Source organism: Stigmatopora argus, chromosome 12 (genome assembly GCF_051989625.1).
Source record: "Stigmatopora argus isolate UIUO_Sarg chromosome 12, RoL_Sarg_1.0, whole genome shotgun sequence".
Classification (NCBI taxonomy): Eukaryota; Metazoa; Chordata; class Actinopteri; order Syngnathiformes; family Syngnathidae; genus Stigmatopora; species Stigmatopora argus.
In genome coordinates, this window is record NC_135398.1 from 4659441 (window position 1) to 4681619 (window position 22179).

At 41.2% G+C, this 22179-nt stretch overlaps 3 protein-coding genes across 6 annotated transcripts in view; all 3 read right to left on the minus strand.

Annotated features, from left to right (window-relative positions):
* Positions 1-808: 808 nt before the first annotated feature.
* apol1 (apolipoprotein L, 1) lies at positions 809-5287 on the minus strand. The gene is made up of 8 exons (XM_077615142.1): positions 5190-5287; positions 5015-5116; positions 4878-4928; positions 4723-4758; positions 3108-3185; positions 2994-3033; positions 2796-2847; positions 809-2478 (listed from the first exon to the last, which is right to left on the minus strand). The coding sequence occupies exons 2-8, from the start codon at positions 5105-5107 to the stop codon at positions 1509-1511; spliced, it is 1320 nt and encodes a 439-aa protein (XP_077471268.1). The 5' UTR covers positions 5108-5116; positions 5190-5287; the 3' UTR covers positions 809-1508.
* On the minus strand, positions 5271-12096 carry LOC144085650 (uncharacterized). Its single transcript, XM_077615143.1, has 25 exons — positions 11983-12096; positions 11853-11909; positions 11049-11108; positions 10907-10969; positions 10760-10825; positions 10625-10666; positions 10490-10561; positions 10356-10409; positions 10008-10079; positions 9869-9937; positions 9739-9795; positions 9272-9343; positions 9126-9191; positions 8965-9036; positions 8614-8733; positions 8486-8533; positions 7904-7963; positions 7706-7825; positions 7554-7607; positions 6694-6756; positions 6523-6600; positions 6399-6458; positions 6246-6314; positions 5483-5527; positions 5271-5414 (listed from the first exon to the last, which is right to left on the minus strand). Exons 1-25 carry the CDS (start codon positions 11983-11985, stop codon positions 5289-5291), a joined length of 1668 nt encoding a protein of 555 aa, XP_077471269.1. The 5' UTR covers positions 11986-12096; the 3' UTR covers positions 5271-5288.
* Positions 12097-12560: 464 nt separating this feature from the next.
* tep1 (telomerase-associated protein 1) overlaps positions 12561-22179 on the minus strand; it is a 31354-nt gene continuing 21735 nt past the window's right edge. For 3 of the 4 annotated variants that reach the window (XM_077615132.1, XM_077615135.1, XM_077615134.1), the window contains 25 exons: positions 21437-21570; positions 21266-21354; positions 21007-21121; positions 20703-20934; positions 20451-20568; positions 20244-20368; positions 20074-20173; positions 19850-20005; positions 19087-19302; positions 18953-19009; positions 18566-18704; positions 17736-17999; positions 17319-17473; positions 17133-17240; positions 16720-16824; positions 16525-16654; positions 16383-16462; positions 15912-16038; positions 15371-15704; positions 15151-15300; positions 14883-14982; positions 14604-14718; positions 14443-14525; positions 13371-13475; positions 12561-13296 (listed from right to left, as the gene is read on the minus strand). In XM_077615132.1, the coding sequence (XP_077471258.1) occupies positions 13177-13296; positions 13371-13475; positions 14443-14525; positions 14604-14718; positions 14883-14982; positions 15151-15300; positions 15371-15704; positions 15912-16038; positions 16383-16462; positions 16525-16654; positions 16720-16824; positions 17133-17240; positions 17319-17473; positions 17736-17999; positions 18566-18704; positions 18953-19009; positions 19087-19302; positions 19850-20005; positions 20074-20173; positions 20244-20368; positions 20451-20568; positions 20703-20934; positions 21007-21121; positions 21266-21354; positions 21437-21570 (3457 nt within the window). In that variant the 3' untranslated portion in view covers positions 12561-13176. The remainder of the gene's footprint in view (positions 13297-13370; positions 13476-14442; positions 14526-14603; positions 14719-14882; positions 14983-15150; positions 15301-15370; positions 15705-15911; positions 16039-16382; positions 16463-16524; positions 16655-16719; positions 16825-17132; positions 17241-17318; positions 17474-17735; positions 18000-18565; positions 18705-18952; positions 19010-19086; positions 19303-19849; positions 20006-20073; positions 20174-20243; positions 20369-20450; positions 20569-20702; positions 20935-21006; positions 21122-21265; positions 21355-21436; positions 21571-22179) is intronic. The other variant, XM_077615133.1, reaches the window with a different exon arrangement.

Sequence of the window (22179 nt, forward strand, 5' to 3'; positions counted from 1 at the left end):
TTGATTTTTTTAATCAAGCATATTTCGTTTGAAATTATTTTCACATTACATTGCAGTCATTCAATGAATAGATTTATATTGATGTCTAATGTTTTCCTTTTTCTTATATCCTTCAAAACTCGTGGCACAGTTTAAATACTGTATTTAAAATACTGTATGTAGTCATGCCGGTACGATGTTGACGATGATTTTCTAAATATAACCCTTTGCATACTTCAATGTTGAGCATGTTGCAACTTGTTAGGTCCTTTAGCAATGCCCACAAATTCTCTATTGTGTTGAAATCTCTCACTTAAGCCAATCACGTTATGAGCAAACACCGCAATAATAATCCATCCATTTTTCTCATTTACTGACCCTCATAAAAGCTAACCGGTTGCCACTTACACGGTGCATTTAGACAAGCATTCACATCATCGTTCAGACAATTGAACATGACATGGCTGTTTTAAGGGTGTGGGAGGAAACCTTAGTACCCAATAGAAGAAAAAAAATCATACAAAACACACCCTGTACATTTTCAACATCGACAGGTCTCAGATGACGAATGTGCGCATCTTACCTCTCGATGATATCGCCGAAACCCTGTTTTGTTTTTGTGTGACTCACCTGGGAAGGAGGCGGAGCTGAGGGGAAACGGGGAGGGGCCAAACACACCTGTGTTTGGGTCTCTCGGCAGGTTTGACATCAGTTTCAAGCTCCAATACAAGGGAAGACGGTCCAAATACATATAGAAAAGAAAAAAAAACACTGCATTATTTTGGATCAACAAACACAAATTTTGCTTTGCCAAACACAGACAATAAAATAGTGCATTATTAGCATTAGACTCTTTATTAACTATAGCACAGCGTACCGTAATATTTGTATGATTACACTGTGCTTGTATTGCACATAAAACACACCCACAGTAAGGCACAATACACAATAAATACAAAGTTCCTTGAATTTAAAACAAATAGAGTAGTAGTAAACTAGATTCCATCTAGTGAAAAGTTAAGGCACAAGGATTGCGACTAGAGTCAATCTAGTGCACAAAAGTGAAAAGTTCACTCTAAAAACATTGAGTTTGGACACAAAATATAAAAATAAAAAGACAGAGGTCTAAAACATTCATTAAAATATTATTTGCTTTGGAGAAATTCCTGAAGATACAGAAGCTTCCAAAAGAAGCTCGTGTTAGCATTAGCATTCCTGAAACCTGCTTGATCTCACTCTTTCGTCATCTAAAAACATTCAGAATGGAATGAAGGCCATTCTCATTCAAATTTTGTTTTCAGAGTCTGGCAAAGGAGAAAAAAAAACATTGGAAGGGTTAGTCTTCCACTACATTGAAGGCCCCAGCCGGTACGTAAGCTAAAAACACCAAAATTGTGATATTGCACATGAATACGGCCACCGTTTCCTGTTTTCTTTAGTTTTTGTTTTTTACCTTTGAGCTAACCAAGCGAAAACGCAATTTAGACGCTTCCCAATGATGACATCGGCATCCAAGACGTGCTGGTCCGTCACACGTATTCTCTGTTCTCCAAATCTTTCTTGATAGCTTTCTTGATGCGGTCAATCTCATCTTCTTCCGAGCTGTCGTATTCGTAAGCCTTCTTTTCCTTCTTCTGGTCCAAGGCCTCCTTCCCGTCGCCGTCGCCGCCCTCGTCGTCTTCGGGTTTGGCGGTGTACTGCAACTCCTCGCGGATGCTGTTGAGCTCGACCAGACCGTCGTGAAGCTGAGTGGCCACCTCGCGGATCTTGGCGGCGAACTCCGACTTGGCGCCCTTCTTGAGCTCCTTGGAGTCCTTGGCCACGAAGTAGATGTCCATGCCCACGAAGAGGCCGGTGAGGACGCCGGTGGCCATGCTGGCGATCTGCACGGCGCGCGCCGCCGTGCTGCCCGCCACGTTGGCGATCTGCACCACGCGCATGATCTCGTTGGCGTTGACCAGGATGGCCTTGCCCGCCATGGCGCCGTCCTCGAAGAAGCTGGAGCTCAGCGCGGGGAAGTCTCGGTTGTAGGCGTTGTTCTTCATCTTGATGAGGTCGAAGCGCCGCAGGTTCTCGATCCCCTGCTTGATGAACTTCAGGCACTTGTTGAGGTCCTCCATCTTCTCCTGGTAGTCCTTCACCATCTTCTCCACCTTCTTGCGATCCATGGAGTTGTTGACCTGGTTGGAGATGCCGGCGCCGGCCGAGGTGAGCCCGCCGGCCGTGGCCACGCCCAGCCCCACGGCCGTCACGATCAGGGAGGTCCCGAAGGTGACGGGCGCCAGGGCCAGCCCGGCGATGGTGGCCACGCCGCCGATGGCGCTGGTGGAGCCGCCGGTGATCTGGGCAATCTTGGTCTTCTTGTTGAACTTGTCGAGGCCGTCGGCGATGCCGTTCAGGTCGATGACGTGCTGCCACAGGCTTTCGGCGCGTTCCGAGAACAACTTGTTGAAGACGCGGATGCCCTTCTGGACCTTTTCCGCCGTCACCGCAAAGGCCCTGACCGCAAGAAAGAATCATTGCTTTTGACCGCCAAGTAATTCCAACAATAAATCAACAATTGAATTGACCAATAATGCTTGACGATACACTTTTTGTTATCTTTCACAAAATCCTCTTTCAAATATCAACAACAACTACTACTACTAACCATCATCTAACAAATTAATATTACCACTGAAGAGTTAGTGTTTAGCCATTCACAAATCTCACTGCACAGTACATTAAAATCAGCTAAAATAATGACATAAAACTAAATCTCAAGGCAGAATTTAGTGGAATCTCCTGAACCAAATGTGATAAGACTCAATACTGACTTGGCTTCTTCTTTCTCCGTCATGTCTTCGTCCTGAGGCGTATCCTCCCAAGCTGAGGAAGACCATTTTTAAAAAAAAAATACGATTAAAAGATCCTCTATTTGTGGTAAAGAACCCCAAGAATGGTATAAATATCTAACAACGCTGTCCTTTTTTACTTGAGTGACTAGTCCCTGATAAGATATGCTTTGCACTTACACTCCACTGTGTTCCACCACTCCATAAGAGCCTCAAAATCCTGGAGAAAAAAAAGATGGCTTAGCAATGGCCAATTGACATGAATTGGCATGAAGATGATGTTGTCAAACCGACCTGTCGTTCTTCAGGCTGCAATGGATCAATGCGGAATTCATCCAGTTGCTCGAACAAGCTTTTGTTTTCTCCATCATTCTGAAAAACACAGACAACAAAAGTTTAGCAAGTTTGCCTGTCATTTAGAAAAGCGTGCACACTTGGGTGACAGGTTATGTATTCATTTCAGTACGTTTGTTTCTATGTTTATGGTCAAGACAAAGAATAAAAGGGATTATTATAAAAACATCTAGAGCATGTTTATGTTGAAAAGGGCTCAGGGCCAGTAAAGACAATCAAGGTGGTCAAAATTCAGACTTTACAATTAAAAATCCAAATAATTCAGAGATCAAATTTATGAATTTTGGGAATATGATGACAATCCTGGCCACCAAGTTGTCAAGAATGAAGAAATGGATTATTATCCACCATGCAGTAGCATGGTTATATTTTGGGGGCATGAGGTCAAAAGGTCATGTTGTTAGAATAAAGAATTTTTTTGTTTGATGACAAAATAATGACTAAAAACAAGCTATCTAGTACTTGTTATAAACAAAGGAAACCAGTGTGATTACAGTAAACATTTAAACTTGAATCTAAATCAGATCAAATAGAAAAACGGTTTAGTTAAGTTAAAAAAATACCAAAAATAATTAATTAATTAGCCATACCACTCAATGATTGGTTACTGGGGCCTATTTACTTCAGGGTAAATTTAAATAATCAAACCAAATATAAATAGCAATTAACTCAAAACCAAAGCCAATCTCCAAAGTGTTAATGGCCCATTTAAAGTGTAGTACAATGTTTTTATCCAGTCATTTGAACAGGTGAGCTTTCAAGACGCTTAAAAAAGGAGGAAGTGTTACTTTTGTGTGCTGAATTTCTGCAGAATTGAAATCGCAAAAGGAAGCGGACTAACATGTAAGGACACATTGCGTGGGCCTCCTCTCTTTTTCATGCCTCCGACTGCAGCTTATGTCTCGGAATCCCAGGTGGGGATAAAAACAGAAAACAGGTGTCGATGAAAAATATTTTTGGAAGGAGGTCATGTGACCGAAACAAAGATGACGTGCCATCATTGCTTGGGAAGAATGGTTGACTGGGTGGGTGGGACCTGATTGAAATCTCTTTGTCTTTCTGGGATAAAAAAGGTGTCACGTTTCAAGTGTGACCTTACTGAACAAAATCATGCACATTCACCCTGAAAAATCAAACTAAAATTGAAGAATAGTTCCTGGCCGGAAACTGCTTCTGATTTGAACTTTCTTTGGTGTTTTGTGCTTGCATGCCAAATAATAAAGTACAATTTCAACTTTTTCTGTGCTATTGATGATATTGCTGTGGATTTGAGTTCGTTTAGCACGAGTCCACATTGCTGCTAGCCCTCCCAGTTCAAATGAATGGTACATATTAAGAATAAAAATAAACTCAAAGCAAACTTTAAAAAAAAAAAACATCACAAATGTCAATTATAAAACCAGATGACTGCAGTTAATATTAATAACACCTATCTGATCATTTAATACATAATATCATAATGATGAAAACTAATCTCATCAGGACAAAATACCCAAAATGAAAAAAAAAAGTAATAAAAAAAAAAGGAAAAAATGATTTCAAAGTAGAACTTTACCTCTGTGTCCGCATCCCGGTTCTGTACCCCTTTGGTCTGCAGGACACAAAAATTAAAAAGCAATTAAAACCCCTGTGCTGTAATAAACAGACAATTATCTTAATCAACACTTTGCTAAACGCTTGACATCCACTCATTCAATGCTTAAACGTTACCTTGACGTGCTGCATGAAGGGATTGCGCCGCTTTCCTTTCTTGGGTTTGACCTAAAAACTCAAAACCCCCAAAATGTGAGACTCTGAAAACCAAGTTGACCTTGATAACCAAAGCGAAACAAAAAAAAAAAAAAGACCTGTTCTGCTTTGGTGGTACCATTCTCCTCCATTTTGTCCTCCCCCTCTGGTACGACTACTTCTTCGTCGTCTTTTGGCACTTCCTCATCCATTGTGGGTGCCTGCCACGTGATGCGGCCAAACGTTAGTTAAATTAGCCCAACACATACATTGGAACGGGTGACATTAACGTACCTTGGCAGCAACTTGTGGCCTAAACGGGTTGTAGCGCTTTTTCTTCTTCTTTTGGAATAATGACAAATACGAGACGACACCGTTAAGGCGACTGTTTCTTTAAGGGCTGCTCAAAGTATAGACAAGCCTGATTCTACTGTAGTTTGGTCTCACCGCTTTACTCTGTGCCAGGGTCACCTCGTCGCCCTCTGCGTCTTCTTTCAGCAACTCGTCATCTGATTGGCTCTGCGAATGAGGGACCTCGCTAAAAGACGTGTGCCCGCCTGGCGTTCCACGTGATGCGCGGTACTGACCTGAGGCTGGTTCTCCGGCACTGGTACGCTTCGTCTTCTCATCTCCTGGAATTCAATAAAAAGGAGGTCACGTGGGCACACATTCCTAAGCTAATAAGTTTAGGACCATTTTGTGACTCTTTAACTAGCCAATGCTAAATGCTTGGCATCAACATCAAAAAGTTTAATTTAGTTTCAAATCTCAAATCATTTCCTTTTTTTAATGCAATGCAGACTACGATGACTCTTTTTTGACAGTTACTGGGGGTAAAAATGTACTATGTCTTATGTTTTAAAAAGCTACACGGACATTTACTGGAAGAATTTGACATTTTTTTCAGGTTTAGACGAACAAAGATTTTTGATATAATACAATGAGGCCCTAATAAAAGGGTCAAATAAATAAACAAAAACAATAGAATAAAAAAAACTGCAAATGTCTAGAATTCAAATAAAACTATTACTACAAAAAATGCATATTTTTACATCTGTATTTGACAATCTAATCTAAAAATAATTAAATGATACAAAAAAATGATGAGTTTAAAAAAGTATGACAAAATAAAAATCACTTAGTTAGAATTCTAAAATAAGATGGATTATCAACATAAAAACAATGGCCAAAAGACACTTTCCTAAACCATCATTGACAGTTCTGAACACTAATTTCGGACAACTATACTACGACTACATTTTGAATCCTTTGACTGTGCTGTGGTCCTATTTTCGAGGCTTTCCTGAATGTTTTTGGACGCACACAAACAACAGTAGAAGCTCCTCCTACCTCCTGCGAAGGCTTTTTTGGAGGAACTTTGGGAACTTCCTTGTCAGCCTTCTGCCGGGACGTAGTTTCCTGATGGTCCATCGGGGGTGGGGGCAAACACAAACTATTTATTGCCCACCAGCAAAGAAAAAGGTGACGTCAGTCTGTAAGTACCTTAGCGTCTTCAGCTCCTTTGGCCATAGCTTTGTCTTGTAGCGGTGTGCCCTTCTTCTCCTGCGAAAACATGAGCGCACGCGTCGTCACGCCGCCCCCAAATGAAAGCCTGCCGCTGACAAACCTCATGGGCGGGTCGACGTGGAAGTGGCGGCGTTTCACTTCTCGGCTTGCCCTCCCTGTCCACGCCGTTGTTCTTCAGCTAGCCGGAACGACACACAGGAAGGATTTAAAAGAGGGAGGATATGCGTGGGTGTGCCGCCACCGAAGACGAATGCTGGAGAAAGTGCAGTACTTTTTGTTTTCCCTCCGCTTGTTTGTCCGTGTCTTTGAGTAGCTCGGGGTCTTCGGTGTCTTTCTGTGTAAAAGAGGAAGGTCCAGTGCAAGTTCAACATTTTTTTTGCTTTACATAAAAACATCAACGAACTCACGAGATCTAAACATTTGCATGTGAGGGAGATTAAAAAGATGAATCTGGGATTCTCTACCTATAAACCATTTTTAAAGACGGTAACACTCCCCAAACTGTACAAAAATGCACATCAGTGTTGTCCTACAAAGTCACAACACTTTCCATCAATGGCAGCAAAGTTATTCAAGAATAAAGCATTACGAAAACCTGCATTCTAAAAGTAGAATTATATAAAAACTGTCAACATTATTTCTGTAAATTGACAGCATGGCAAAAGACCAAAATAATTCCCAAATAGTCCTAAAACAGTCAGTGAAAACCGAGCCTTCTCAAATTGCTGCACAAGCAATATGAGCAAAGTTCCAAGATGGTCCAAAAGCAGACAAAAAAGGCCTCTGAAACTGCCAGAACGAAACAAAGAATCCCTCAAATTTCCTCAAACGGTCAGTGTTGCAATCGAACCCAAAAAAAGCTTTCTTTAAACACATTTAGTTCACCAAACGCACGCAAATAATTCACGACAACTGTGGCTTATAGACATTTAACCCTTTTGACCTGGTGAGGAACGCTGAGAACAATAAATGATGGCATTCAATGACTTGAAAAACCTTCAAACTAGAAATAAAAGGCACTTGCAATGCCTTGAAAAGCAGACAAAATACAGCCAGACCAAGAGAGCCGCCACCCGTTAGCTAACACCGCCACCATTAAGCTAGGCTATAGAAAGGACCTCATCAAGTTACTTTATTGGCTGACTTGAACGGGTTCAGTTTGGACATAGCTCCCACCACAGCATTCTGGGGGGAGGAGAGTACACGTTCAAACGGACACCGTGGAAGATAATGGCTACTTTTTACTCTCCTACGCAGGTACGACGCGAGGAAGGTTCCGGTACCTGTTTGTTGCCGGACGACTTGTTGCTAGAAAGCGGCACGTCTTCATCGCTGGAGTCACTCTGCTTGTCCTTTCCGGATCGGAATGGATTGAACTTGTTCATGGCGTCTGCCAGCTTGCTCTGAACAGAAAGGGTGAAAAAAAATATGCATCAGATTTTAAAAAGGCTAGCAATTTCCTCCCAAAAACTCAAGAGTACCTGTTTGTGGCTGGTCTGAATCTCGCCATTTTCGGACGTTTCCTCTGTGTTGTCGTCCTCCTAAACAACCGCAAGCGGTATTACGTTTTTAAAAAATATATATACACCGTACTTTTCGGATTATAAATCGCAACAGCCAAATAAAGCACAATGAAAAGTTAAAAAAAGGATATACAAGTCACATTTTAGGGAGAGAATTTTGTTGTATTTGATTAGAAAACAAGAACAAACATATGTTAAAGTAAAAATGGTTAAATGTAACATTTACTGTTTTTTGGGGGTAACTATAGCCTTTGGTGGCTAGACAGAAGAAAAAAAACAGTCGCACTTGAGTAGCCAAACTATTAAAAACACATGAGACTTATAGTCCGGAAAATTCATTTTATAGTGGCTTGTATTTAACTTCTTGAAAGCCACTGATTGTGATAGGTGGACCAATCAATTGGAGGTCTGCCGTTTGCTGACAATCTCCCAGTTCAAATAGATTGGACATCAAGCGACTTATTTAAAATCAATGGTGGGAACAAAGGAGGCATGTGATTGGACATCAATTGTACTGGAAGTAGAAAGAAAGAAACGCACGTGTTTGTCAGTGTGGAAGGCATTCTTCATCATGGCGCTAAAGCCGTTCTGAAAGACAATCATATTCATGATGCTGGCAGACAAATCTCTTCAAGGAAACACAGTTATTGACCAGCTTTATTAATGACCTGTTTGACTTTAGGCTTCTCCGCCAGGTTTTCTTTGAGGCCTTCCGACTTTTCTTTGGACGTCTTCTCCTTGATGCTGTCGCTGGAGGCGGACAGCTGGCTGTCTGCAGTCAGATCCTCCTAAAAGAGCAAAAAAAATGTAGCAGCTATCCCCAAAAGATTCCTAAAATTGATGTCAAGGGTGTAAAAATGTCCATATGTTTTGTTAAAGCCCGAAATATTCCATCAAATTCTCTAAATGTGTTTTGAAATTGACCTTAAAAACAGACAGCATGATCGCCTTGAAGCACAAAAGCACACAAGAACAGTCTGAAAACCAAAATAAAACTATGTACTACATTTAAGACTGACCTGAGACTGGGTTTTTGTTGCATTAAGCATTTTGGGCTTTTTGAACATGCCGCTGAAGAGTCCTCCTTTCTCCTGCAGACACAACAGGAAACAACGGAACGTTGCGGTGGTCAAGACGCGGTGACGCAAATAGCCCGCTAGCTAGCGCGTGCGTCCCTGACCTTAGCCCCGCCCTCAGAGAGGTTTTCACTGCTGGCCGACAGCTCGCTAGCTTGAGACAAATCATCCTGGACGGGTGAATACATTGCAAAAAGTTGAATGATACAGTTATAAAACATGTTACATGTTATAAAAATGGAATCCTTACCTGAGACTTTGTCCTTTCTTTTAAAGGCTTTGGAGATTTTTTTAATATTCCGCTAAACATTCCAGCCGACTCCTGGAAACGACAATACATTGTATCGGTATTATTTTACAATAGTAAGTCCACTTTTAAATATGTTATTGTTCAAGACTGACCAAGTCCTGAAATGGTACTAAAACGTTATGAGCCATAAATAACAAACAGGCACGATAGATCAAAACAGTCAGGCATGGAGATTAAAAAACAAACAAATTAGCATCACTATCAAGACGAAAAGAATGATGGAAATGACCTAAAACATATTTCAGGTTTAAGAATAAACGAGCCCAATTGTGATTAAACACAGTTTACGAACAAACTGACCTAAAACTCAGTTGTGCTCAAGACCAAAATAGTAATAAAATTGTCCTAAAAAAAAGTCAGCGCTTATGAGCCAAACAATCCCCAAAAATTGTATTATTGGTACTCACCTTATTGTTGTCATTTGCATTGTTGTTGCTGGCAGACAAATCAATATCAAGAAGATCCTAAAACAACAACAGTATGATATTTTACAACATCCATGTACTGTATTTAGTCATTCAAGTATCATGTTGTCACCTGTGAGGGCCTCCGTGCGTGTCCACGTTTAGGTTTTTTCATGATCCCACCCAACACACCCGATTTATCCTGCGAGGCACAAGTCAAGTTAGCATCAGTGAGCGGCTAATGTGGGCTAACTGTAAAAGAATGCACTCACTTTGGACGGCTTGCTGTCCTCTAAACTGCCGTTTTTAGCCGAAAGCTCTGCATTATTCAGCGAAAGCGTCAACTTGAAAAACGAATATATAAACAAATAAAAGGACTGTTGCATTCAAGAGCAAAAGGATTCCTAAAATGCTCCGAAAGGTGTCAAAAAAGGGCTTTAGAAATGAATACAAAATTCGCTCAGTGTTGCATTCAAGTCCAAAACAGTTTTGTAATTAGCATTAACTCCAGTACAAAATAATCTTGCTTTGAGCTAGCTAAAACTTTTTAGTAACAGCTCATGTTCAAAACCACAATAGGCAAATATTTGAATAACTTTGATATGTCATTAAGCACTCACTTTATTGAAGTTCTCGTTGTTATTGCTGGTGAGCACGTCGAGGTCGAGAAGATCCTAAAAGTAAAAAAAAATAATAATTGTTTACAACACTAATAATTTAGTACAATAATTTAATTCTTAGTATTGCATGTCACCTGCGAGGGCGTCCGTGAATGTCCCCATTTGGGATGTTTTTTCAGCACCCCGCCTAAAATACCCGACTTTTCCTGTGTTGGACATATGAGATTAGCATAAGAAGCTAACTGAATTGGTCAACGCTATAAGCCCACCTTGCTGTCTTCAAGCTCAGGATTGTTCTGGGAGAGTGCGACCTAAAAATATCCAAATATCAAAATTGTGTTCTTAGAAACAACTCACAAAAAATAGATCCTAATCGAATTCATAATGTCAAACCAATAACACACCTCTTGTGGCTCCTTAGATGATTTCTGTTGCTTCTTAAACATCCCCTTAAACATGCTTCCTTTATCCTGGAATTAAACATGGAAATTAATTTCTACAGTTTATTTAGCATCATGCAAACCACAAAAGAGACAAAATGAGATGGCGACCTTGGTGTTTTCATTTAGACTTTCGTTGCTTTTTGACAGTTCACTGCTGATTGACAGATTGTCCTGTGTTGGAAACATTGGAATAGTTTATAATTAGATTTATGAGTTATTATGTTTATTGTTGTTCTCACAGTTGTAGTACCTGCGGTTCTGCCGACTTGCTGGATCTCTTGAACATGCCGCCAAACAAGGCCGCCTTTTGCTGAAAGGTAAAAAAAAACGAAAATAAATTCTAATTAGTTAACACTTATTATACATTTGATAAACAAAGTTGGCAGTGTATTGGATTCAGGTCAAATGAATGGTGAGTTCATTATTTTTCACATTTGGATGGTTGAATTTGTTGTTGTCTTAAAATAATATCAATAAATGTTTGACTTGTTGTGCAACATCTTTTTACGTTAGTATTTAATTATTGCGACATTTAATTTCAAAATGCTGCATTTTAATGTTTTTTTTTAATTATAAAAACATGTTTTACCTATTAAAATGTTACTTTTTTTAAAAAATATCTAAATTTCAGATGTATAAAGAGGTTAAATAGGTATTAATTAGGCATCAGCTTGTTAAAGTTAATAGTTTCAATCTTGATTTGAAAACAAAAACAATTATCATTATTCTTATCAATGTTTGGCTAGCATGAACAATCTTTACTCTTTTTCCACTGCATTCGATATTTAGACAACGTACTTTTAAAATATAATTTAAACAAACTTACTTAACGAAATGCGAAGTGCATTTTATTCAACCGAGGGGAAAATATCAATTGAAATAAAACTATTTTGGGGAGAGCACATTTATCGTGAATAATGCTAACATAGTAAGCACATTTCCCTCAACGTCACTGACTTGTGTTGCCTTTATAGCCAGTTATAGTGTAGGAAAACAATGAACTAAACACCATTATTCCCACATAACTGCATTAATTGATCAAATTAGCACTTGCCGCGACTTCTCCTCTTCCATCACACTCCAAGTCGATTTCCAGATTGCTGTACCGATCCTGCCCAAACACGTAAAATATTTACAAAAGATCAACACATGTACGGTATGTATATAAGACTCCGTTCGCTCACCATTACGTCTGGTTTCTTCAGTATCCGAAAAAAACTCGGAAAAAATCCTCGACCTTTCCCGGTGCTTTCTGTCAAGGAGTTTCCAAGGTTTCTAAAATTATAAGTTCCACCCACTCCTGCTCACTTGATTTAAAAAAAAGGTGAAAAGAACCTTCACCCAGATCTTGTGACTTTTTAAATAACAATGTTTAAAAGACCTGCCGAGCCGGTTTTACGTGCACGAGCGTCGTCATGATGACAGAGGAAGAGGAGGGCGTGGCCTGTCTCACCTGGCAGCGGGATTGCTGTTGTGGTGCTGCGTTTGTGTAACTCGGGAATTTGAGAATGCAGTTAGTAAATCGTGATAAAACTCCAACTGTAATTATGTCAAATTTTAAATGTTAAAAAAATATAAAAAGTCAAATTGCTATTTATTTCATCTGCTTTCAGAACTTGTCTTAAAAATTGTAATAATCCCAATACTACTTTTCCATTTTCTGTTCTTTGTGAAAAACATCTCATCCACATGCTTTTTAAATATTATGCTGATTTTAAATAGAATGCTATTTCTGTTCCACACACACATCCATAGAAAAGCAGTTTCTTTATGATGGCTGTATTAAACTCATGAGAGAAGTACATGGTTTTGATCAAGTGCATACCAGTAGGAAGAATAAGGAAAAATAATAAAACAATTTCTCATTATTACATAGGATAGTTAATACATCAAAGCCAATATTTCCAGACAGTACCCAAAACAGTTCTTTTGCATATTTAGATTCTTTGAGCAACCCATTTACCACATAATTTGGTCATCTTTACTAGCTCGTCCCTTACCAAGGTTCTTTAGGTCAGTGGATGTTGTACCTGTCAAATGTAAGCCTTGGAGACATTTGTTGGGATTATCAGCCATTTTACCAATCAAAAGTGCACCTAAAATGAAATGTATTATTCACATCTGTAAACATAATGCAGACTTAACATTTGCTACCGTTAGTGATTTTCAAATAAAGATTTAGCTTCAACAAAACCTAAAAATAAAAATAAAAAACTTGAAAACAAGTCTGCTATTTACCTAAACCAAGCATTCCAACACAAATCTTCCTTCATATATTTAACATCATACACTTACTTTTCTCATAGATTTATATTGCACAAAAGGATCATCTTTGGTAATAATAAACAAGCTTTGGTAAATTCCCATCCTGCAGGTCTCTATTTCCTCCAGTAGAGGTGGTAAAGTTTTCCCAGCGCATCACCGCACACCATCTCCGAGGGATTTTCCGGGTTCACCTCTAGCAAGACCACCGGACCGCCGCACACAAACATTCCCACCTGGAAAAGGGAGAAAAGAAATGATTATTTTGATGAGAGCAGAGCGAGCGAAAGACTTGTTGCTGGAATCTGACTTGTTTCTTGGTGCTTCTGTCCCAAAGCTTGACCGTGCGATCGCACGAGGCCGAGATGATGAGGCTGTGGGTGAGCCTCAGCACACTGACTTTGTCCTGATGGGCCTTTGTGAATAAAAAAAGCATACCATTAAAAAAAAAAAAATCTACCGTATTTTCAAGACTATACGGCGCATCGTATTTTTAGCCGGTGTCAGTAACGAGTGCTATTTCTGTATTTTAAACACACAAAGGACGCACAGTTTTTATAGACGCAGCCAGGCATGGCATATATATATTATATATGGATGAATATCGAACCGCAATAGCGCTGGCTACGGAAACCCCAGACTCTATTTCCGGTGCGCAGTGACTGCTGGGATATATAGTTCTTTTGTCAATACACCCAGGATGACGGCAAACACACTAATTTGGTGCTACATGCGCCAAATGCACGCTACACCCACACGCTAAAAACCCGTTTTTAAAAAGGCAACAGAAGCAAAACTGAATTCGGTTGTACTTTTAGCCATTTTACTATGTACTAACATCATCATTTCATTTTCGTGACTTGGTCGCAAATCAAAAGTGACGGCGAGCCGTGAAAAAAGCCATCCAGTCGCTTGACATACGCCTCACGTTGCCATAATCTCATGTTGCGGTTCGATATTCATCCATATATAATATGTATATATATAGTTCACAGTCTAGCTTTGAATGCTCTGTTGACGCCAACATCTAGCGGCAGGATTTCTTTTGTAAATACAGCCGAAATGACGGCGAGCACCAAATTAGTGTGCTCACCCTCATGCTGGGTGTATTGACAAAAGAACTATATATCCCAGAAGTCACTGAGCAGTACTTTTTCTACGGGAAAATAGTAGAGTCGGGGGCTGCTTGCCGTAGTTGTCCTATCGACTGATTTATTTTATTTTATCGTGATAACAATTTTAGTATTGGTCCATATATAAAGCGCACTGGATTATAAGGCGCCCTGTCTATTTTGGAGAAAACTTAAGACTCTTATGTGCGCCTTATAGTCGTGAAAATACGGTAATTTGATTTCGTGTGATTGTACTTTTTTGTGGCTTACAAGCTTCTTGTGGCTCCACGTGGAAGCATTTGGAGTTTGATTGAACCACATGTTTCCCGACACATCGCCACAAACTACAAATCCTGTAGAAACAAGAAAATAGAACATAGAAACAAGTGAAAAAAAGGGGAGGAGTGGCAGCAAATAAGCGTGCTTGTCACCTTCGGCGATGGTCACAGCCGTTATGCAATCGTCGTTCTCCTCATCCGCCGTGTCCGTCTCCAAAGTCATGGCGCTGAATGATGAGGAAATGCCGTTCTCCGGGCCCATGGCGAACTGAAAAGCAAATCTCAAATCTTAACTACAAGGTGAAATGTTATAATATAGCACATCATATGTGGATAATTGCAGTCATGATGCAAGACCTTGACAATATATTTAAATGGAATCCCCCAGTACATTTCGGAAAAAGCTATCACAGGCGATGGACATAAACTCACAATAAAGCCGACCTCGACCTGGTTGTCCGACACGCCCACCATCCACATGCTTTTCTTGTCATTTCGGATAAGTCCCAGAACTCCGACTCGGTGACTCCAGCTGTGAGAAATAACAAACGTAGCTATTATGAAAATGACACTGAAAACGTGCATATTATACAGGCATATTTTCATGGAATACTGCTTAAAGCAGATGACCCTTTCACTAAATTTGCACACGTTACAAGCGTAAACCAAGCTGAGCCAAAATGGAGGACAGCGCTAATACCTGTGGACCATCATTGACCATTGATTGGAATCATCTTCTTTACAGGCGACATTAAAAATCAATCCGCTGTCGGACACGCCGATGAGAATGGAGCAGTATGCCAGGTAAGCCACTTGGTCTAACACTTGGTGCGACATCACCTTGATGAGCCTGGAACAAAAAAGGTATAGTCAAATAAATAATCCACTCCAAAAAAACTGATGATTTTCCTTTTACTGACGTGGCAATGCTGCGTTCCTGATTCCACGTCAGCTTCAACACATCCACACAGGAGCCCAAGCAGTAGACGGCAAAGCGGCCATTAGGCATGGAACAGACGGCTGCGACTCGGCCTTCCGAAGCCTGAAAACAAGGGCGGAAAAGAAACAAAAACACGACGCGAGCGTGACGAGCACATGGTCGCCTGGCCAAAGTCCTCACCTGCATTCGTCCGACCAATCGGCTGCGCTGCCACACCTCCAGCAGGCCGGACTCGTAACCGGCGAGTAGCACGTGGTGGTCCCAATCGGCGAAACAGAGCGCGGAGACGGATCCTCGCGTGCTGGGGGGCTTCTCTATGAGGACGGGAAGTTGGAGCATGTTAGCCAAGAAAATATTCACGACCAATTCAGGAAGACAGAGTCAATCGAGAAAAATAGAAAAACTGTGATGTATAAATTAAACCACTTTTTGTTAAAAATTGTGAATACAGTAGTTCAATGTAGAAAGTGTTGCAATGTACAAAAAAAATAAAGTCATTGAAGAAAAAGTTCCATCTTTACCAGTTTCCCACGTCCAGCTTCGCAATGAGCAATCTTTCGACAAGGTGAGAAACTCCGGGATGCTCCCGTTGCAAGCGATGCTGCAAATGGCGCCGGCGTGACCTTGGAAGGTGCTTAAGTGCTCTACCTGCAAGGCAAACATAAGAAGAAGAAAAAACGTATTTGGAGTAAATTGTTTCCATTACGTATAACATAAGTTAAATAAATATTGACTCATTTTTTTCCCTGGTTGTGTTCATGTCACGTAAACGGGTCATCATATTAGAAGAGCAGCCAGTGAATGAGAATTTCAGCCCTTTTTAATGTTTTTTTAAGTATACATATACATTAATGAAGCAATCAAACCCTGGTTCGCCTGTTGACGGTGCATTTATGGAATTAGTATTTTTCAAAAAGTAATTCATCTCAGAACAATGAGAACAGGTCAGCAGAATCCTCAAAAAATCAAAAAAATCTAAAAAATTGACCAACCTGTAAAGGTTTCCAGAATTGCACCTTTCCATCTTGGCCAGCAGTGAGCACAGTGAGATCCTCCGGGTTGGTTTCTTTGTCTTAAAAAAATACAAAAACATAAAAACCTACTCCTTGAGAATCCCCCTCATCTGACATTGACCTGCATCGATGAGGACGGCGCAAGCATGAACCGGCCCCTCGTGCGCGGGTATGTGGCAGATCTCCATAGCGGTCTCCCATTTCCACACATGCAGGTTGCCGTCAGCGCATCCGGCTGCCACGTAGGGCCCCTGCGAGTGCACGTGCCTCAATGAATATACCCGCAGAGACATTTAACTTGCGGTAAGAGTCTCACCAGGCAGCAGACAGAGGTCAAAGGACACCGCCAAGTGATCTCACGCAGGCTCTGAGCGGCCTCCACGTCCCATATGCAAAGTCTGCAGTCATTGGAGGAGCTTATCTGCCAATCAACAACAACCACACGTTTAAAAATATGTTAAGAAAGAGAGGCGGGACAATGCGAAAAGCTTAGTGCTTTCAGGTTGAAATATTCTTTGGTCAAAAATCATCTTTTTTTTTAAATGAAATTTTAGCAATGAAAATGAATACAAACCCACATTTTCAGTTGTAATAAAAAATTGGGGTGCACTGTATTTAACATACAATAAGAATGAACATCCTTGGTTCCTGTTTCTGTAATGTATAATTATTTTCTGAAAAATGAAATCTGCACATGATGACAAAATGGGAAAAAATGGGAACGCCCACCACACAGTCTGGACTCCAAACACAGCCGGTGATCCAGTCTCTGTGGAATGGCGGTAGAACTTTGGAGAGCGCAGGAGGAGACAAGGTCACGTCCCACAACATCAGAGCCTGCAAAAGACAGAAAACACCCACAGGCTCTTTATATTTGTATTTGTGTGGCTTTGAATGTGAAACGCTTGTTCATACTTTGTCTTTCCCACCGGAGAGCAGCCGTCCACCGTCGGGGCTGAAGGCCAGGCAGGTCACCGCTCCACTGTGTCCCTTGAGAAGGCTATCAGGGAGCTCTGAATAGTGCTCATTCCTTAGCTCGTTCAAAAGCCAGAGGAATATAGTACAGTCGTCTGAAAAGCAAACAAACTTGGTGAAAAAGAAATAATAATTCAAAGACTTTATGGGAGTAGACACATCTTTGAATCACTCCTGAAATGATCAAAATGACTGATTGGGCTACTTTGAAGCAAGAAAAATCAAATTTCTCTTTTGAGATTTTTTGTTTTTAGATTTCTTTGAAGCAAGAAAAATCAAATTTCTCTTTTGAGATTTTTTGTTTTTAGATTTCTTTGAGTTTAATATGCCAAATGATTCACAATTTTCCGAACTCACCTGAAGCGGTGGCCATATAAGTGTCATTGTGCGCCATGGCCAGGATGATGCCAAGTTGGCTGCCAAACATCTCCGTCATCTCCAGGCCGGTCAACTCGCCATCCTCCCCGAGGGTCCCGCGCCACAGCCGCATGCGCTTGTCGTGCCCCGTGGAAACCAGCAAGGGGGGTGCCGGATCCGTAGCAGAGGCAGAGGTGTCTACTCCTAGCCAAAGCAGGGATGGCACAGGCAAGCGGAAAAGGCCCGACTCCCAAATCATCTCCCCTGGCAAAAGAGATGCGGAAAAAAAGGTCAAATCCAAGACATTCAAAATTGCAACTAACAATTTTAAGCTTGTCAACCGTTTCCAGCATTTTTTTTACCTTATTCATGCAATTGACTGTGATCGACTCCAATGCATTTGAACACGTGCATTTGCTGCCATCCGCCCAGTTCAAATGAATAAGACGTCTACTAGTGATAAACTCATAAAACTATTTGTTCTGTAGAACCTAAAAATCTAAATAGGGCGGATGGTCAATAATTCCACATGCTCAATGAAATGATCTATGTCCAGGTGAATATGTTGCGTTCAGTGACCATCAGAAATCTGTTTTGCAACATACATTGGAGTCATTTTCCTGTGAAGGTCTTTAAGTGTTTTGGTAAATTGACTACCTATTCATTCTAAAAAATGAATAAATAAAACAATCTGATGTTGCCTTCATATACCCAATGAAATCAAGCAAGCTGAGATAGATGGATCTTTAAAGTTGGAGGAAATTTGAACTCAGAAATTTTGAATTCATTCAAGTTTTTTAAGTACAAAACTGTCGTCTGGTGAAACCCACCAGTGCTGAGGCGGAAGAGCTTGAAGCCGTCGCCATGGTAACCCGCCGCAACGTAGTCCCCGTTGACGGCCACGCATAGCGCGCCGACCTCCGATGTGTTGTCGCATCGGCTCTTCTTTTGAGGAGGCTCCAGCTCCCCCTGAAGGAAGCATTTAGAAAAAGGAGAGAAAATGTGAGTTGAGATGACTTTGAAAATGACATTTTGTGTACAATGTTATTTTCCGCTTGTCATCCGCATTTATTATGGCTATTATCTCAAATTGAGGCTTCTAAACCCCTCGGGCAGTTGCATCTTGAATCCTTATGTGATTCATATTTTGTGTCCTACCATAAGTACAAAGCCTTCCAGCAATAGAATTTTCTTTTAACTTTATAAAAGAAATTTACCGGGGTTCTCTTTAAATGCGCGACTGAGCGTCCAAGTCCACCTGACCATAGCTGGAGCTGCATAAAAAACAAGCCAAAAAGTTATTGTAATGGTCTTTTCAAGTGGGCAAAAAATGCCATTTGGCTTGACCCACCATGTTATCGGAACCGGCGGTCAAGAGCAAGCGGCTCTGGTTCAGGAAGGCGAGAGCGTCGACGGCCCCGGCGTGTGCCTGGAAGCACCCCACGCAAGTGGAGGCGTCCACCGACCATATGCGCACTTCTCCGGACACGGAGCCGGAGCAAAGAGTGGACGAGGACGACGGCGAGAAGGACAGGCTGCGCACCGAGCGGCTGTGCCCGCACAAACACTGACGACGAAAGAGCACGCCGTCAACACCTTTTTCTCAAATAACACTAAAACGTTACTTTGCAGAAGACACTCATTTTGTTTGCTAAAACTCAAGACGTTTTCATTGCCGTCCACATTTTTTCCAGGACGCCTATAAAATGCAAAAGTTTAAGGTCACTTTGACAAATAGAAACTGTAATTTCCAAGACGTAAAAATCACTGATCAAATGATTTAAAGGGAAATGCACAAAATGTCTTAATCTTCATTTTAAAAAAATCAGGACATTTACCGCCACATTGCTCAAATCTGATTAAATTAAAAGGTAGTTTTGACCAAATATTCTACTTTTAAGGAATGGAAACATCTTTACAATTGACGATAATCCACATCTAGTCGGGCCTCTTTTCATCGTTCTGCTATGAATTGAAATAAATTTATGAATGGTGGACTTCCAATCTATTTGAACCGTGTACTGCCAGATCAAATGCATTAGACTCTTCAAAGACCTGGTTTTAAATCCACGAGGAACTGCAATCTTGCCACAATGGCAACACCATCGACTCACAACTTGGGTGTTATCTTGAAGCCACTTCCACACGATAATCTTCCCGTCCCAGCAACCGGCAGCCAGCAAGCGATCCTCAGAATCAAAGGTAATGCAGTTCAGAGGACTGTCGCTGGGCAGAACGGCCACCTCGTCGCCCTTTCTCAAAGACCACACCTGAGGGGTGCAAGACGTTTCAGATCATTCGAGACAGAGACTACAAGGAGTAATGGAAGCATGCTAACTTTTAGCGCAAAATCCAGGGAGGCTGTGGCCAGGTGCTTCCCGTCGGCGGTGACGTCGCTGGCCGTGATCGCGTTGGCGTGGCCCCGAATATGGGACATCCTGCCGAGGGCCGAGAGCCGAGAATTTTACAATGAATCGATTGGGACGCACCCGAGGAGAGGTGGCTTACCGGCATCCGTTGGCGGTGTCCCAGATCTCAATTTGCCCGTCAAAGGAAGTCGTGGCCAGTCGTCCGTCCTCGAGCAGGACGCAGCTGGAGATGCCGTCGCTGCTGCTCTCCAGGGTCTTCACTTCCTGTGTTGGAGTCGCACAGAAGGCTTCAGATTGAACAAGTTGGAGATTCATTCAACTTCAATAATTAAGACACGTTTTCAACCTGTCCTGTGTTTCTACTGATGAAATGCAAAGTTCCCTGCCCGGTTCCCACGACCATCTCGCTGTCGCATCCCACGGTCAAGCAGGTGGGCTCGGTTGTGAAGGTAGACAACAGTTGGCTGCGAGACACAAATAGCAAACATCCCCAAAAAAAACAACAACACTAAACACAATGAAAAAACTCCACTAGCACGTTTCTCAAGACCACTTTGGTCCAAATTGAGCTAAAACAAAGAGGATTTTTGTGGTTAACCTGCTGTCCAAGGTTTGGTAGTCATTGTTGAGCCACTCCACTGCAGGCATGCTTCCACTACCCAGCATGCCACGGGCCCAGTGGTGAGCGGGGGTCTCGGGAGATTCGTTGAGGGCCCGTTGAACGAAGAGAGCCGGCCAGTTGGCGAGCACGCCGACGTGGCGCTGCAGGAAAGCTCTGCAGTCGCCAAAAGCGACCGCCTTGTCGCCGGGTAATGAGGGCGACTTCTTGTCTGCAGGGAAAGGAAAAAAAGTGAAAAAAAAGACATTCTAAGTAAACAAAGTGTTTCAAATGAAACGCTTACCGTAATTGTTGTAGGTGTCGAGCAGGTGGTGCAGCAGGTTGTTGCGCACATTAGCATGGAGAAAGTAATAGTTGGACAGAAGTGAGTGAAGGACCTCCAGCTCCTCACTTTGTACCTAAGCAACAAAAGGAGAAAATGAAAATCCAGAGTTCAAATTGAAAAAAAATGTTAAAACCGATTAAATACCAGAGCAGTCTAGTATGACAAATCTAAAAGCGTATATCTTCTGAAATAAAACCCTACTAAAAAGGCTACCAACCAAGTTAGCAGTTAGCTGCCAGACAGCATCCGTTTCTCCATGAAGAAAAGTATCGGTACCCTGAGAATCAGCCAGCACCCACAGGTGACCTGCGGAGGGTACGGGGGGAGGAAAACACAATTTGTGGCACTTTAAAAGAGGAAAAATAAATGATTGGGGTCGCTTTGTTACCCGCCAACACGAGGTGAGCTCTTCTTCGGTGATCTTCCGAGGGAAGGAGGACATCTTCAAAGGCCCGCCTCACATCCGGGTTGGAAAGAGACAGCACGTCGTCAGTGTCGTGGCGGTGTGACAGAGTTGTCAGACTGAAAAAAATATATCTGCTTAGATATTTTGGCCAAGTCAAGTAAGGGCAAAAACGCCTATTTGTGAACTCGAAAAATTGTTCTTCTCAAGGAATTGAATTTTACTTGGTCAAAACAAAACAAATGGCTGAATGTTAAGACCAACCATATGTATACGTGTCTATATATGTACATGTCTTTGTATATGTATACGTCTTTGTATATGTATATGTATACGTCTTTGTATATGTATATGTATACGTCTTTGTATATGTATACGTGTTTGTATATGTATACGTGTTTGTATATGTATACGTGTTTGTATATGTATACGTGTTTGTATATGTATACGTGTTTGTATATGTATACGTGTTTGTATATGTATACGTGTTTGTATATGTATACGCGTTTGTATATGTATACGTGTTTGTATATGTATATATATATATATATTTCATAAACACACTTTTTTATTTATATATTAATTCATGTATTTATTAGCTTATTTATAACCTATCTATTTATGTCTAAAATGTATTTTCCTGTATCTGCATGGTAACCCACTTGCTACTGTGACAATGAAATTTTGTGAATATGGGATGAATAAAGTTATCCAATTCAATCTGCTTT

What these genes read in the sequence shown, in the direction of transcription:
- apol1 (XM_077615142.1), bottom strand. Translation starts at nt 5,107, where the DNA reads ATGGATGAGGAAGTGCCAAAAGACGACGAAGAAGTAGTCGTACCAGAG. An exon ending in GTACCACCAAAGCAGAACAG is followed by an intron (nt 4,929 to 5,014) that starts GTCTTTTTTTTT and finishes TTGAGTTTTTAG; the next exon opens with GTCAAACCCAAGAAAGGAAA. An exon ending in ACCGGGATGCGGACACAGAG is followed by an intron (nt 3,186 to 4,722) that starts GTAAAGTTCTAC and finishes TGTGTTTTTCAG; the next exon opens with AATGATGGAGAAAACAAAAG.
- LOC144085650 (XM_077615143.1), bottom strand. An exon ending in GCAAGTCGGCAGAACCGCAG is followed by an intron (nt 10,970 to 11,048) that starts GTACTACAACTG and finishes TTTCCAACACAG; the next exon opens with GACAATCTGTCAATCAGCAG. An exon ending in CAACAAAAACCCAGTCTCAG is followed by an intron (nt 8,734 to 8,964) that starts GTCAGTCTTAAA and finishes TTGCTCTTTTAG; the next exon opens with GAGGATCTGACTGCAGACAG.